The following is a 12,106-nucleotide window of genomic DNA, read 5'->3' as shown; positions in this document are numbered from 1 at the left end:
GCACCAATAGGGAAACACAGCTCCTAATTCTTTCATTTAGCATTTGTAAAATTGATGCTTATGCAATTTTACTTTCAAATTTAAACAGATCTTTGGAATTAGTTTACCAGAGATCAGGCTGGACGTTTGGGTTACCTTCTTTCCGGTACATTGCTCCCAAGACCATGTTAGCGAATGGAACTGTGTATCCTCCCAATGAAGGCTTCTGTCCGTGCAGAGAGTCTGGGGTTCTAAACGTCAGCACGTGCAGACAACGTGAGTATCTGAACCTACATAACGCACATTATTAATAAAAAACCGAAAATAATATTTCAACTTTTCCTCTATTTTCATTGAGATCTGGTTTTATGTGGTTGATGATGGTAAGAGACGGGTCTCTGTCCTCGGCTTCTTACACTGTTCTAATGAAACTCAACAGAAGCTCGAGGAACAGCACCTTATCTTTTGATTAGTCACTTTACAACTCTCTGGACTCAACATTGATTTCAATAACTTCAGAACATTACCACTGCTCCCTTCTTTTCGGACAGCAAGTGCTGGTAACTGTTCTGCTGTTGCCATTTACAGCTCCTCTAGACCCATCTTTTGTTTCTTTACCGCCCGCCTTGCACGATCATCCCTTTTGCCATTTAATCACTCCTGCCCTCCACCCTATCACAGACCTTCCCTTTTGTTCTTTCCTCTCCCCCCCACTTCCCCCTTTCCCTGGTTCTGCAATTGCTTAAAAGTTGTTTATCTTCAACATTTTCCAGTTCTGACGAAAGGTCATCGACCTGAAACATTAACTCTGTTTCTTTCTCCACAGATGCTGCCTGACTTGCTGAGTTTTTCCAGCATTTTCTGTTTTTATTTCAGATTTCCAGCATCCGCGGTATTTTGCATTTACTTTTGATGGTGGTAATGATGGTGTTGGTGAGTGTCAGTTCCAACATTCCTCAATGTAAGCCCAAATGCTCACCAAATATCTTTTCTTCATCATTTTACAGGAATGGGTTTCTGTTTCAGTTTATCACTGTGAATACTTTGTCTCACATGTATAGTTTTGAATCAGCTGTGAAGTACAGCAGTTTATTTTGGGCTTATTGTGAATTCTTCATCTTCAGATGCTCAAATCTTCATCTCCCACCCACATTTCTACAATGCTGATCCAGTGCTGTGGGAGGCTGTCGGTGGATTACATCCCAATGAGAAAGATCATGCACTTTTCATTGACATCCATCCTGTAAGTAAAATCTTCACAAACAGACCAACCAAGAAAACTAGCAAAAGCTTCAATATGGCAGACATCTCAAGAATGACTCTTATGATAAATTACTGTGGCCCCAGCACAGAGCAGTTGATGTGGCCCCAGCACGGAGCAGTTAATGTAGCCCCAGCACGGAGCAGTTAATGTGGCCCCAGCACGGAGCAGTTAATGTGGCCCCAGCACGGAGCAGTTAATGTGGCCCCAGCACGGAGCAGTTAATGTGGCCCCAGCACGGAGCAGTTAATGTGGCCCCAGCACGGAGCAGTTAATGTGGCCCCAGCACGGAGCAGTTAATGTGGCCCCAGCACGGAGCAGTTAATGTGGCCCCAGCACGGAGCAGTTAATTTTGAACCCCTCTACTGGATCTTCTCTTATCCTTGTCTGTTCAAATGCAAAAATCTCCTCCGTTTCCCTCGTTTCTCCTCATAACTAAAGTCTCTCATCCCTGGGATCATCTTAGTCAATCTTCAGAACCCTTTCCATGACCTTGACTTTCTTCCTAAAGCAAGGTGCACAAAACTGATTCAATATTCTAACTGCAGCCTAACTAATGATTTGAACTGGTTTAATCTTACCGTTCTGCTTTTGCTCTTGATGCCCCTATTTATAAAACCTAGGAACACATTTGCTTCTTTTATAGCTTTTAAGATTTACTAATCTGAACCCCTAAATATCTCTGGTCCTGTATTCCTTAAAGTTTTACCACTTAGTATATATTTCCTCTCATTATTCATCTCAAAATTATCACCTTACATTTCTCTGCATTAAATTTCATCTGACACCTATCTGCCCACTTTTAGTCCACCCATTTCCAGATCAAAACTATGGGAGGGAGCCACAGCTGGCTGCATCTCTGGAGCTAATGCGTGGGCAGCCTGACACATCCTACATTCCAATGGGGTGATGCTGTGAGCTGGATGGCCAGAGATGTGGCATTTGCTGCTATCCTGAGACAGTCTCTGGCAGGTTGACTCCAGTTGTTACCATTTGACTTGGCCCTGGATCTGTGGCCCCACCTGATCAGCAGGATGGCTAGTCTATTGGTAACTATCAGATCCTAAAAACCCTGAGAGACAGGAGCCTGCAAGACGGCCACCATGATCTGGAAATTAGTGCTCTGGGTGCCGTCTATTATTTTCTCTTTTGCCACTAGAACTGCAATCTGTGCTTCCATGGAGCTGGAATGGAGTAACTAGCTGACATGAGAGTCAAACAATTGGGAAATAGTGACGATAACATAGTTAAATTCAATATTAGAACAGAAATGGATAACAAAGAGTCAAAGATCACGCACTGGCCCATATCAGGCAAAGTTCAGCAAGATAAGAGGTTTGACTCATTAATGGAGTACTCATTTTTTTCCAGTCTATTGCTATGGTCTTTGTGTTATCGATCTCTCTTATCCATTATCTTAAACCTTATTATATTGTGATCACTACTCCCTTGAGGTCCTCCCACATTCACTTCTCTTATCTGCTCCGGTTTATTTCCCATTATTAGGTCATGCTTTTTAATTTAGTGCCAAGCTCCTGACACTCCCTCAGCAGGAACATCTCCCTACTCTGACATACATCATAACAATTCATTCTTTCCCCCCATTTCCTAGTTCCTTTCCAGCTGTTTCAAGATATCCCTCATCCAGGCACCGGGTAGGCAGTCCATGTCCTGGACTCTCGAGCGTGGCTGCAGAGGATGTCCTTTATCCCACTAATTATCCAGTCCCCTCTAATTACAACCTTTCTATGATGCTGCTTCCCACTCCCTTGAACTGCCAACAGCTCCACAGTGCCCGAGTTAGCATTCCCCCCCCTCACCCCGCTCCGATTCCTCCCCCCCTCACCCCGCTCCGATTCCTCCCCCCTCACCCCGCTCCGATTCCTCCCCCCCCTCACCCTGCTCCGATACTCCTCCCCCCTCACCCCGCTCCGATACTCCTCCCCCCTCACCCCGCTCCGATTCCTCCCCCCCTCACCCCGCTCCGATACTCCTCCCCCCTCACCCCGCTCCGATACTCCTCCCCCCTCGCTCCGATTCCCCCCCCACTGACCCCGCTCCGATTCCCCCCCCACTGACCCCGCTCCGATTCACCCCCCCCATCACCCTGCTCCGATATTCCCCCCCACTGACCCCGCTCCGATACTCCTCCCCCCTCACCCCGCTCCGATTCCTCCCCCCCTCACCCCGCTCCGATTCCTCCCCCCCTCACCCCGCTCCGATTCTCCCCCACTGACCCCGCTCTGATTCTCCCCCCCACTGACCCCGCTCTGATTCTCCCCACTGACCCCGCTTTGATTCTCCCCCACTGACCCCGCTCCGATTCTCCCCCCCACTGACCCCGCTCCAATCCCCCCCCCCCACTGACCCCGCTCCGATTCTCCCCCCCACTGACCCCGCTCCGATTCTCCCCCCCACTGACCCCGCTCCGATTCCCCCCCCCCCGTCACCACGTGCAGCATTCATCCTGAAACTTACTATGACCTCCAAACCTGGAGTGATCTTCAGACCTTACTAGTCATAGTGCAAGTTGTGAGTGTGAGCTCTGTCAGAGTGCGAATTGTGTGTGTGAGCTCTGTCAGAGTAAGGATTGTGAGTGTGAGCTCTGTCGGAGTATGAGTTGTGAGAGTGAACTCCATCGGAGTGTGGGTTGTGAGAGTGAACTCCATCGGAGTGTCTGTTGAGTGTGTGCTCTGTCACGGTGCGAATTGAGTGTGAGCTCTGTCACTGTGCAAGTTGTGAGTATGAGCTCTGTTCAAGTGCAAATTGTGAACATGAGCTCTGTCTGAGTGCAAGTCATGAGTGTGAACTCTATTGCAGTGCAAGGTGTAATTGTGAACTCTGTTGGAGTGCGAGATGTGAGTGTGAGCTCTGTCCTAGTGCATGTTGTGAGTGTGAGCTGTGTCTTATTGTGAGTGTAAGTTCTGTTGGAGTGCGAGTTGTGAGTGTGTGCTTTGTCGCAGTGCAAGTTGTGAGCGTGAGCTCTGTCGGAGTATGAGTTGTGAGCGTGAGCTCTGTCGGAGTATGAGTTGTGAGCGTGAGCTCTGTTGTAGTGCAGGTTGTGAATGTGAGATCTATCGGAGCGTGAGTTGTGAGTGTGAGCTCTGTCGGAGCGTGAGTTGTGAGTGTGAGATCTGTCGGAGAGCGAGTTGTGAGTGTGAGCTCTGTCGTAGTGCTGGTTGTGAGTGTGAGCCCTGCCAGAGTAAGGGTTGTGAGCTCTGTCGGACTGCATATTGTGAGTGTGAGCTCTATCAGGGTATGAGTTGTGAGTGTGAGCTCTGCGCAAGTGCAAGTTGCGAGTGTGAGCTCTGCGCAAGTGCAAGTTGTGAGTGTGAGCTCTGCGCAAGTGCAAGTTGTGAGTGTGAGCTCTGTCGGAGTACGGGTTGTGAATATGAGCTCTGTCATACTGCAGGTTTGATGTGGAGATGCCGGTGATGGACTGGGGTGCACAAATGTAAGGAACCTTACAACACCAGGTTATAGTCCAACAGTTTTATTTGAAAATCACAAGCTTTCGGAGCTTACCTCCTTCGTCAGGTGAGTGACGAAGGAGAAAGCCTCCAAAAGCTTGTGATTTTCAAATAAAACTGTTGGACTATAACCTGGTGTTGTAAGGTTCCTTACATACTGCAGGTTGTGAGTGTGAGCTCTGTTGGACTACTAGTCGTGAATGTGAGCTGCGTCAGAGTGAGAGTTGTGAGTCCGAGCTCTGTCTTATTGCGAGTTGTGAGCGTGAGCTCTGTCAGAGAGTAAGTTGTGGGTGTGAGCTCTGTCTCCGTTTGAGTTGTGAGTGTGAGCTCTGCTCAAGTGTGAATTGTTAGCGTGAGCTCTGTCGGACTGCGAGTTGTGAGCGTGATCTCTGTCGGTGTACGGGTTATGAGTGCGAGCTCTGTTGGAGTATGGGTTGTATGTGAGCTCCATCGGAGTGTGAGTTGTGAGTGTGAGCTCCATCGGAGTGTGAGTTGTGAGTGTGAGCTCATTTGGAGTGTGAGTTGTGAGTATGTGCTCTGTTGGGGTATGGTGTGTGTGTGTTATGAGTGTGAGCTCTGTCAGAGTGTGAGCCCTGCCAGAGTAAGGGTTGTGAGCTCTGTCAGAGTGCAAGTTGTGAGCATGAGCTTTGTCAGGGTATGGTTGTGAGCGTGAGCTCTGTCACAGTGCAAGTTGTGATTGTGAGCTCTGCCTTATTGCGAGTTGCAAGTGTGAGCTTTATCGGAGAGCAAGCTGTGTGTGAGCTCTATCGGTGTTTGGCTCGTGAGTGTGAGCTTTGTCAGAATATGGGTTATGAGCATGGACTCTGTCACAGTGCAAGATGTGTGTGAGCTCTGTCGGAGTGCGGATGTGAGTGTGAACTCTACCAGAGAGCAAATTGTGAGGAGCTCTGTCTTATTGCAAGTTGTGAGTGTGAGCTCTATCAGAGAGCAAGTGGTGAGTGTGAGCACTGTCGCTGTGTGAGTTGTGAGTGTGAGCTCTGTTCGAGTGCAAGTTGTCAGTGTGTGCTCTGTCTTATTGCGAGTAGAGTGTGAGCTGTGTCAGATTGAGAGTTGGGGTGTGTGCTCTGTCTTGTTACAAGTTGTAAGTGTGAGCTTTATTGGAGAGCAAGGTGTGAGTGTGAGTTCTGCTCAAATGCAAGTTGTGAGCCTGAGCTCTGTTGGACTGCAAGTTGTGAGCGTGACCTCTGCTGAAGGGAGGGTTGTGAGAGTGAGCTCCATTGGAGTGCGAGTCGTGAGTGTGAGCTCTGTTGGAATGCAAGTTGCGAGTGTGAGTTCTGTCGGAGTGCAGGTTGAATGTGAGCTCTGTCACAGTGCGAGTTGTGAGTGTGAGCTCTGTCGCTGTGCAAGTTGTGAGTGTGAGCTCTGTTCAAGTGCAACTTGTGAACATGAGCTCTATCCAAGTGCAAGGTGTGAGTGTGAGCTTGGTCACACTGCAAGGTGTGAGTGTGAGCTCTGTTGTAGTGCAGGTTCTTAGTGTGAGCTCTGTCTGAGGGTGAGCTCTGAGTGTGAGCTCTGTCATAGTGCAGGTTGTGAGTGTGAACTCTGTCTTATTGTGAGTGTGAGTTCTGTCAGAGTGCTAGTTGTGTGTGTGAGTTCTGTCGGAGTATGGGTTATGAGTGTGAGCCGTGTCACAATGCAAGTTGTGAGTATGAGCCCTGCCAGAGTAAGGGTTGTGAGCTCTGTTGGAGTGCGAGTTGTGAGCGTGAGCTTTGTCGGAGTGTGTAATGTGATTGTGAGCTCTGTTGGAGTGCAAGTTGCGAGTGTGAGCTCTGTCAGCCTGCGAGTTGTGAGCGTGAGCTCCATCAAGTATGGGTTGTGAGTGTGAACTCCATCGGAGTGTGAGTTGTGAGTGTGAGCTCCATCAGATTGTGGGTTGTGAGTATGAGCTCATTTGGAGTATGAGTTTTGCGTGTGCACTCTGTCAGAGTATGATGTGAATGTAAGCTATGTCAGAGTGCAAGTTGTGAGTGTGAGCTATGTCTTATTGTAGTTGAGTGTGAGCTCTGCCATAGTGCAGGTTGTAAGTGTGAGCTTTGTCAGAGTGCGTATTGTGAGTGTGAGCTCTATCAGGGTGTGAGCCCTGTCGCAGTGCAAGTTCTGAGCGTGAACTCTCGGAGTACGAGTTGTGAGTGTGAGCTCTGTCGTACTGCAGGTTGTGAGTGTGAGCTCTGTCAGAGCAAGAGTTGTGAGTGTGAGCTCTATTATTGCAAGTTGTGAGTGTGAGCTCTATCAGAGAATAAGTTGTGAGTGTGAACCCTGCCAGAGTAAAGGTAGTGAGCTCTGTTAGAGTGCAAGTTGTGAGTGTGAGCTCCATCGCAGTGCAAAGTTTGAATCTGAGATCTGACAGAGTGCGATTTGCGCGTGTGACCTCTGTCCGAGTGTGAGCTCTGTCTGTGTACATGTTGGGAGTATGAGCTCTGCTGGAGTGCGGATTATATGTGTGAGCTCTGTCGGAGTTTGGATTGTGAGCGTGAGCTCTGTCAGAGTGCAAGTTGTGAGTGTGAGCTATGTCTATTGTGAATTGTGAGTGTGAGCTCTGCCATAGTGCAGGTTGTAAGTGTGAGCTCTGTCAGAGTGCGTATTATGAGTGTGAGCACTGTCTGAGTGAGAGTGTGAGCCCTGTCGGAGTGAGAGTGTGAGCCCTGTCGGAGTGAGAGTGTGAGCCCTGTCGGAGTGAGAGTGTGAGCCCTGTCGGAGTGAGAGTGTGAGCCCTGTCGGAGTGAGAGTGTGAGCCCTGTCGGAGTGAGAGTGTGAGCCCTGTCGGAGTGAGAGTGTGAGCCCTGTCGGAGTGAGAGTGTGAGCCCTGTCGGAGTGAGAGTGTGAGCCCTGTCGGAGTGAGAGTGTGAGCCCTGTCGGAGTGAGAGTGTGAGCCCTGTCGGAGTGAGAGTGTGAGCCCTGTCGGAGTGAGAGTGTGAGCCCTGTCGGAGTGAGAGTGTGAGCCCTGTCGGAGTGAGAGTGTGAGCCCTGTCGGAGTGAGAGTGTGAGCCCTGTCGGAGTGAGAGTGTGAGCCCTGTCGGAGTGAGAGTGTGAGCCCTGTCGGAGTGAGAGTGTGAGCCCTGTCGGAGTGAGAGTGTGAGCCCTGTCGGAGTGAGAGTGTGAGCCCTGTCGGAGTGAGAGTGTGAGCCCTGTCGGAGTGAGAGTGTGAGCCCTGTCGGAGTGAGAGTGTGAGCCCTGTCGGAGTGAGAGTGTGAGCCCTGTCGGAGTGAGAGTGTGAGCCCTGTCGGAGTGAGAGTGTGAGCCCTGTCGGAGTGAGAGTGTGAGCCCTGTCGGAGTGAGAGTGTGAGCCCTGTCGGAGTGAGAGTGTGAGCCCTGTCGGAGTGAGAGTGTGAGCCCTGTCGGAGTGAGAGTGTGAGCCCTGTCGGAGTGAGAGTGTGAGCCCTGTCGGAGTGAGAGTGTGAGCCCTGTCGGAGTGAGAGTGTGAGTGTGAGATCTTTCGGAGTACGGGTTGTGAGTGTGAGCTCTGTTGGAGTACGGGTTGTGAGTGTGAGCCACATCACAGTGTAAGTTGTGAATGTGAGCACGTCACAGTGTGAGTTGTGAGTGTGAGCTCTGCTCAAGTGTGAGTGTGAGCTCTGTCGGACTGCGAGTTGTGAGCATGATCTCTGCCGGAGTTAGGGTTGTGAGTGTGAGCTCCATCGGAGCGTGAGTTGTGAGTGTGAGCTGATTCGGAGTGTGAGCTGTGCGCTCCGTTGAAGTATGGTGTGAGTGTGAGCTATGTCACAGTGCAAGTTGTGAGTGTGAGCTTTGTCAGAGTGCAGATTTTGAGTGTGAGTTCTGTCGGTGTGCAAGTTGTGAGTGTGAGCTCTCTATTGCAAGTTGCAAGTGTGAGCTTTATTGAAAAGCAAGCTGTGAGTGTGAGCTCTGTGAGTTGTGAGTGTGAGCTTCACGGAGTGTGAGTTGTGAGTGTGAGCCCTGCCAGAGTAAGGGTTGTGATTGCGAGCTGTGTTGGAGTACGGCTTGTGAGTGTGAGTTCTGTCAGAGTATGAGTTGTGTGCGTGAGCTTTGTCGGAATATGGGTTGTGAGCGTGAGTTCTGTCACAGTGCAAGTTATGAGTGTGAGCTCTGTCGTAGTGCAGATTGTGAGTATGAGGTCTGTTGCTGTGAGTTGTGAGTGTGAGCTCTGTTTGAGTGCAAGTTGTGAGTGTGCACTCTGTCAAGAATGTAAGTTGTGAGTGTGCACTCTGTCAAGAATGCAAGTTGTGAGTGTGAGCTCCGTCTTATTGCGAGTTGTGAGTGTGAGCTTTGTTGCATTGCAAGTTGTGAGTGTGAGCTCTCGGAGTGCAGATTGCGAGTGTGAGCTCTCAGATTGTGAGTTGTGAGTGTGAGCTCTGTCTTATGCGAGTTGCAAGTGAGCTTTATCGGCGAGTATGCTGTGAGTGTGAGCTCTGTGACTGTGTGAGCTGTGAGTGTGAGCTCCACCGGAGTGCAAGTTGTGAGCGTGAGCCCTGCCAGAGTAAGGGTTGTGATTGCAAGCTGTGTCAGAGTATGGCTTGTGAGTGTGAGTTCTGTCAGAGTGCGAGTTGTGAGCATAAGCTTTGTCGTAATATGGGTTGTAAGCATGAGTTCTGTCACAGTGCAAGTTGTGAGTGTGAGCTCTGTCACTGCGCAAGTTGTGAGTGTGCATGCTGTCAGTGCAAGTTGTGAGCGTGAGCTCCGTCTTATTGCGAGTTGTGAGTGTGAGCTCTGTCGGACTGCAAGTTGTGAGTGTGAGCTCTGTCTTATTGCGAGTTGTGAGTGTGAGCTCTGTCGGACTGCAAGTTGTGAGTGTGAGCTCTGTCGGACTGTGAATTGTGTGTATGAGCTCTGTCCGTGTGCAAGTTGTGAGTGTGAGCTCTGTTGGTGTGTAAGTGCCATGTCAGGAGTACGAATTGTGCTCTTTAACGGAGTTCTAAATTTTGAAAGATGCTCAGTAAATTTGGGGTTCTCCATCTGATATAAGTCAGAGTTTCTTTGAATGGCTCGGCCTGGATGCAGATTTCTAAGGCAAAGGAAATGTGAAAATGAACCGATTGAGTGCTGGATGAACTGATGAAAGATAATGAGAGGTTTCTGCTGCACTGATTAACGTAACCAGTTATTGAACAAGGCAAAACATTGGACACTGCACCCATTATATGTTTTAAAATTGCTTTGGAGGTGGTTCAGAGAAGGTTCACTCGACTGATTCCTGGGACGTGGGGGTTATCTTATGAGGAAAGGTTGGACAAGTCGGGCCTGTATACACTGGAGTTTAGAAGAATGAGAGGTGATCTTATTGAAACATATAAGATCCTGAGGAGACTTGAAGGGGTAGATGCTGAGAGGATGTTTCCCCTTGTGGGAGAGACTAGAACTCGGGGCCACAGTTTAAAAATAAGGGGTCTCCCATTTAAGACAGAGATGAGGAGAATTTTTTTCTCTCAGAGGGTCGTGAGTCTGTGGAACTCCCTTCCCCAGAGAGCGGGGGAGGCAGGGTCATTGAATATTTTTAAGGCTGAGTTAGATAGATTCCTGATTAACAAGGGAGTCAAAGGTTACAGTAGGTAGACGGGAAAGTAGGGTTGAGGTCACAATCAGATCAGCCATGATCTTATCAAATGGCAGAGCAGGCTCGAGGGGCCGAATGGCCTACTCTGTGTTCGTATGTTCGTAAAGTCTGTTGATTTCTTTCTCTTTTAGTTGTCTGGCATCCCCTTGAACGTCTCCATTAAATTACAGTTGAATTTATTCCTAAAGAGCGCAAAAGGAATAACGTAAGTGAGTCTGTTGGGTCATTTATAAATCCATCTGACTGTTTAATGAGGTGACGAAAGTGGCCATTGATATTTGTTGGGATCACAGATTAGAATTGAAGGTCGTCAGTACGACCTCGACCCTGACCCCAACCCTGACCCTGTTGGCACGGGGAGATTGTAACCCTGACCCTGTTGGCACGGGGAGATTGTAACCCTGACCCTACCGCACGGGGAGATTGTAACCCTGACCCTACCGCACGGGGAGATTGTAACCCTGACCCTACCGCACGGGGAGATTGTAACCCTGACCCTACCGCACGGGGAGATTGTAACCCTGACCCTACCGCACGGGGAGATTGTAACCCTGACCCTACCGCACGGGGAGATTGTAACCCTGACCCTACCGCACGGGGAGATTGTAACCCTGACCCTACCGCACGGGGAGATTGTAACCCTGACCCTACCGCACGGGGAGATTGTAACCCTGACCCTACCGCACGGGGAGATTGTAACCCTGACCCTACCGCACGGGGAGATTGTAACCCTGACCCTACCGCACGGGGAGATTGTAACCCTGACCCTACCGCACGGGGAGATTGTAACCCTGACCCTATCGCACGGGGAGATTGTAACCCTGACCCTGTCGGCATGGGGAGATTGTAACCCTGACCCTACCGCATGGGGAGATTGTAACCCTGACCCTACCGCACGGGGAGATTGTAACCCTGACCCTATCGCACGGGGAGATTGTAACCCTGACCCTGTCGGCACGGGGAGATTGTAATCCTGACCCTGTCGGCACGGGGAGATTGTAACCCTGACCCTACCGCACGGGGAGATTGTAACCCTGACCCTATCGGCACGGGGAGATTGTAACCCTGACCCTACCGCACGGGGAGATTGTAACCCTGACCCTATCGCACGGGGAGATTGTAACCCTGACCCTATCGCACGGGGAGATTGTAACCCTGACCCTGTCGGCACGGGGAGATTGTAATCCTGACCCTGTCGGCACGGGGAGATTGTAACCCTGACCCTACCGCACGGGGAGATTGTAACCCTGACCCTATCGGCACGGGGAGATTGTAACCCTGACCCTACCGCACGGGGAGATTGTAACCCTGACCCTATCGCACGGGGAGATTGTAACCCTGACCCTGTCGGCACGGGGAGATTGTAATCCTGACCCTGTCGGCACGGGGAGATTGTAACCCTGACCCTACCGCACGGGGAGATTGTAACCCTGACCCTATCGGCACGGGGAGATTGTAACCCTGACCCTACCGCACGGGGAGATTGTAACCCTGACCCTATCGCACGGGGAGATTGTAACCCTGACCCTATCGCACGGGGAGATTGTAACCCTGACCCTATCGCACGGGGAGATTGTAACCCTGACCCTATCGCACGGGGAGATTGTAACCCTGACCCTATCGGCATGGGGAGATTGTAACCCTGACCCTATCGGCACGGGGAGATTGTAACCCTGACCCTATCGCACGGGGAGATTGTAACCCTGACCCTATCGGCATGGGGAGATTGCATAAAAGCAAAACTGATTAAAGCTGAGAAAATATAAAATGTGCTAATTTTTTTAAATTTGGGAAATTCAGCGAGGGAGTGTAGTCAGGAGCAACAGGTTTGCATGTGGAATGAATATT

General features: G+C 50.1%; 1 protein-coding gene across 1 annotated transcript in view; it reads left to right on the top strand.

The window, feature by feature from the left end:
• The window catches only part of LOC137342332 (scavenger receptor class B member 1-like), an 83,833-nt gene that overhangs the window by 58,177 nt on the left and 13,550 nt on the right, over positions 1 to 12,106 (top strand). The window contains exons 8-10 of the mRNA XM_068006269.1: positions 89 to 255; positions 1,104 to 1,222; positions 10,390 to 10,463. Of these exons, the coding sequence (XP_067862370.1) occupies positions 89 to 255; positions 1,104 to 1,222; positions 10,390 to 10,463 (360 nt within the window). The remainder of the gene's footprint in view (positions 1 to 88; positions 256 to 1,103; positions 1,223 to 10,389; positions 10,464 to 12,106) is intronic.

This window comes from Heptranchias perlo, chromosome 25, assembly GCF_035084215.1.
Source record: "Heptranchias perlo isolate sHepPer1 chromosome 25, sHepPer1.hap1, whole genome shotgun sequence".
Classification (NCBI taxonomy): Eukaryota; Metazoa; Chordata; class Chondrichthyes; order Hexanchiformes; family Hexanchidae; genus Heptranchias; species Heptranchias perlo.
This window is presented reverse-complemented; position numbering and strand designations above follow the sequence as displayed.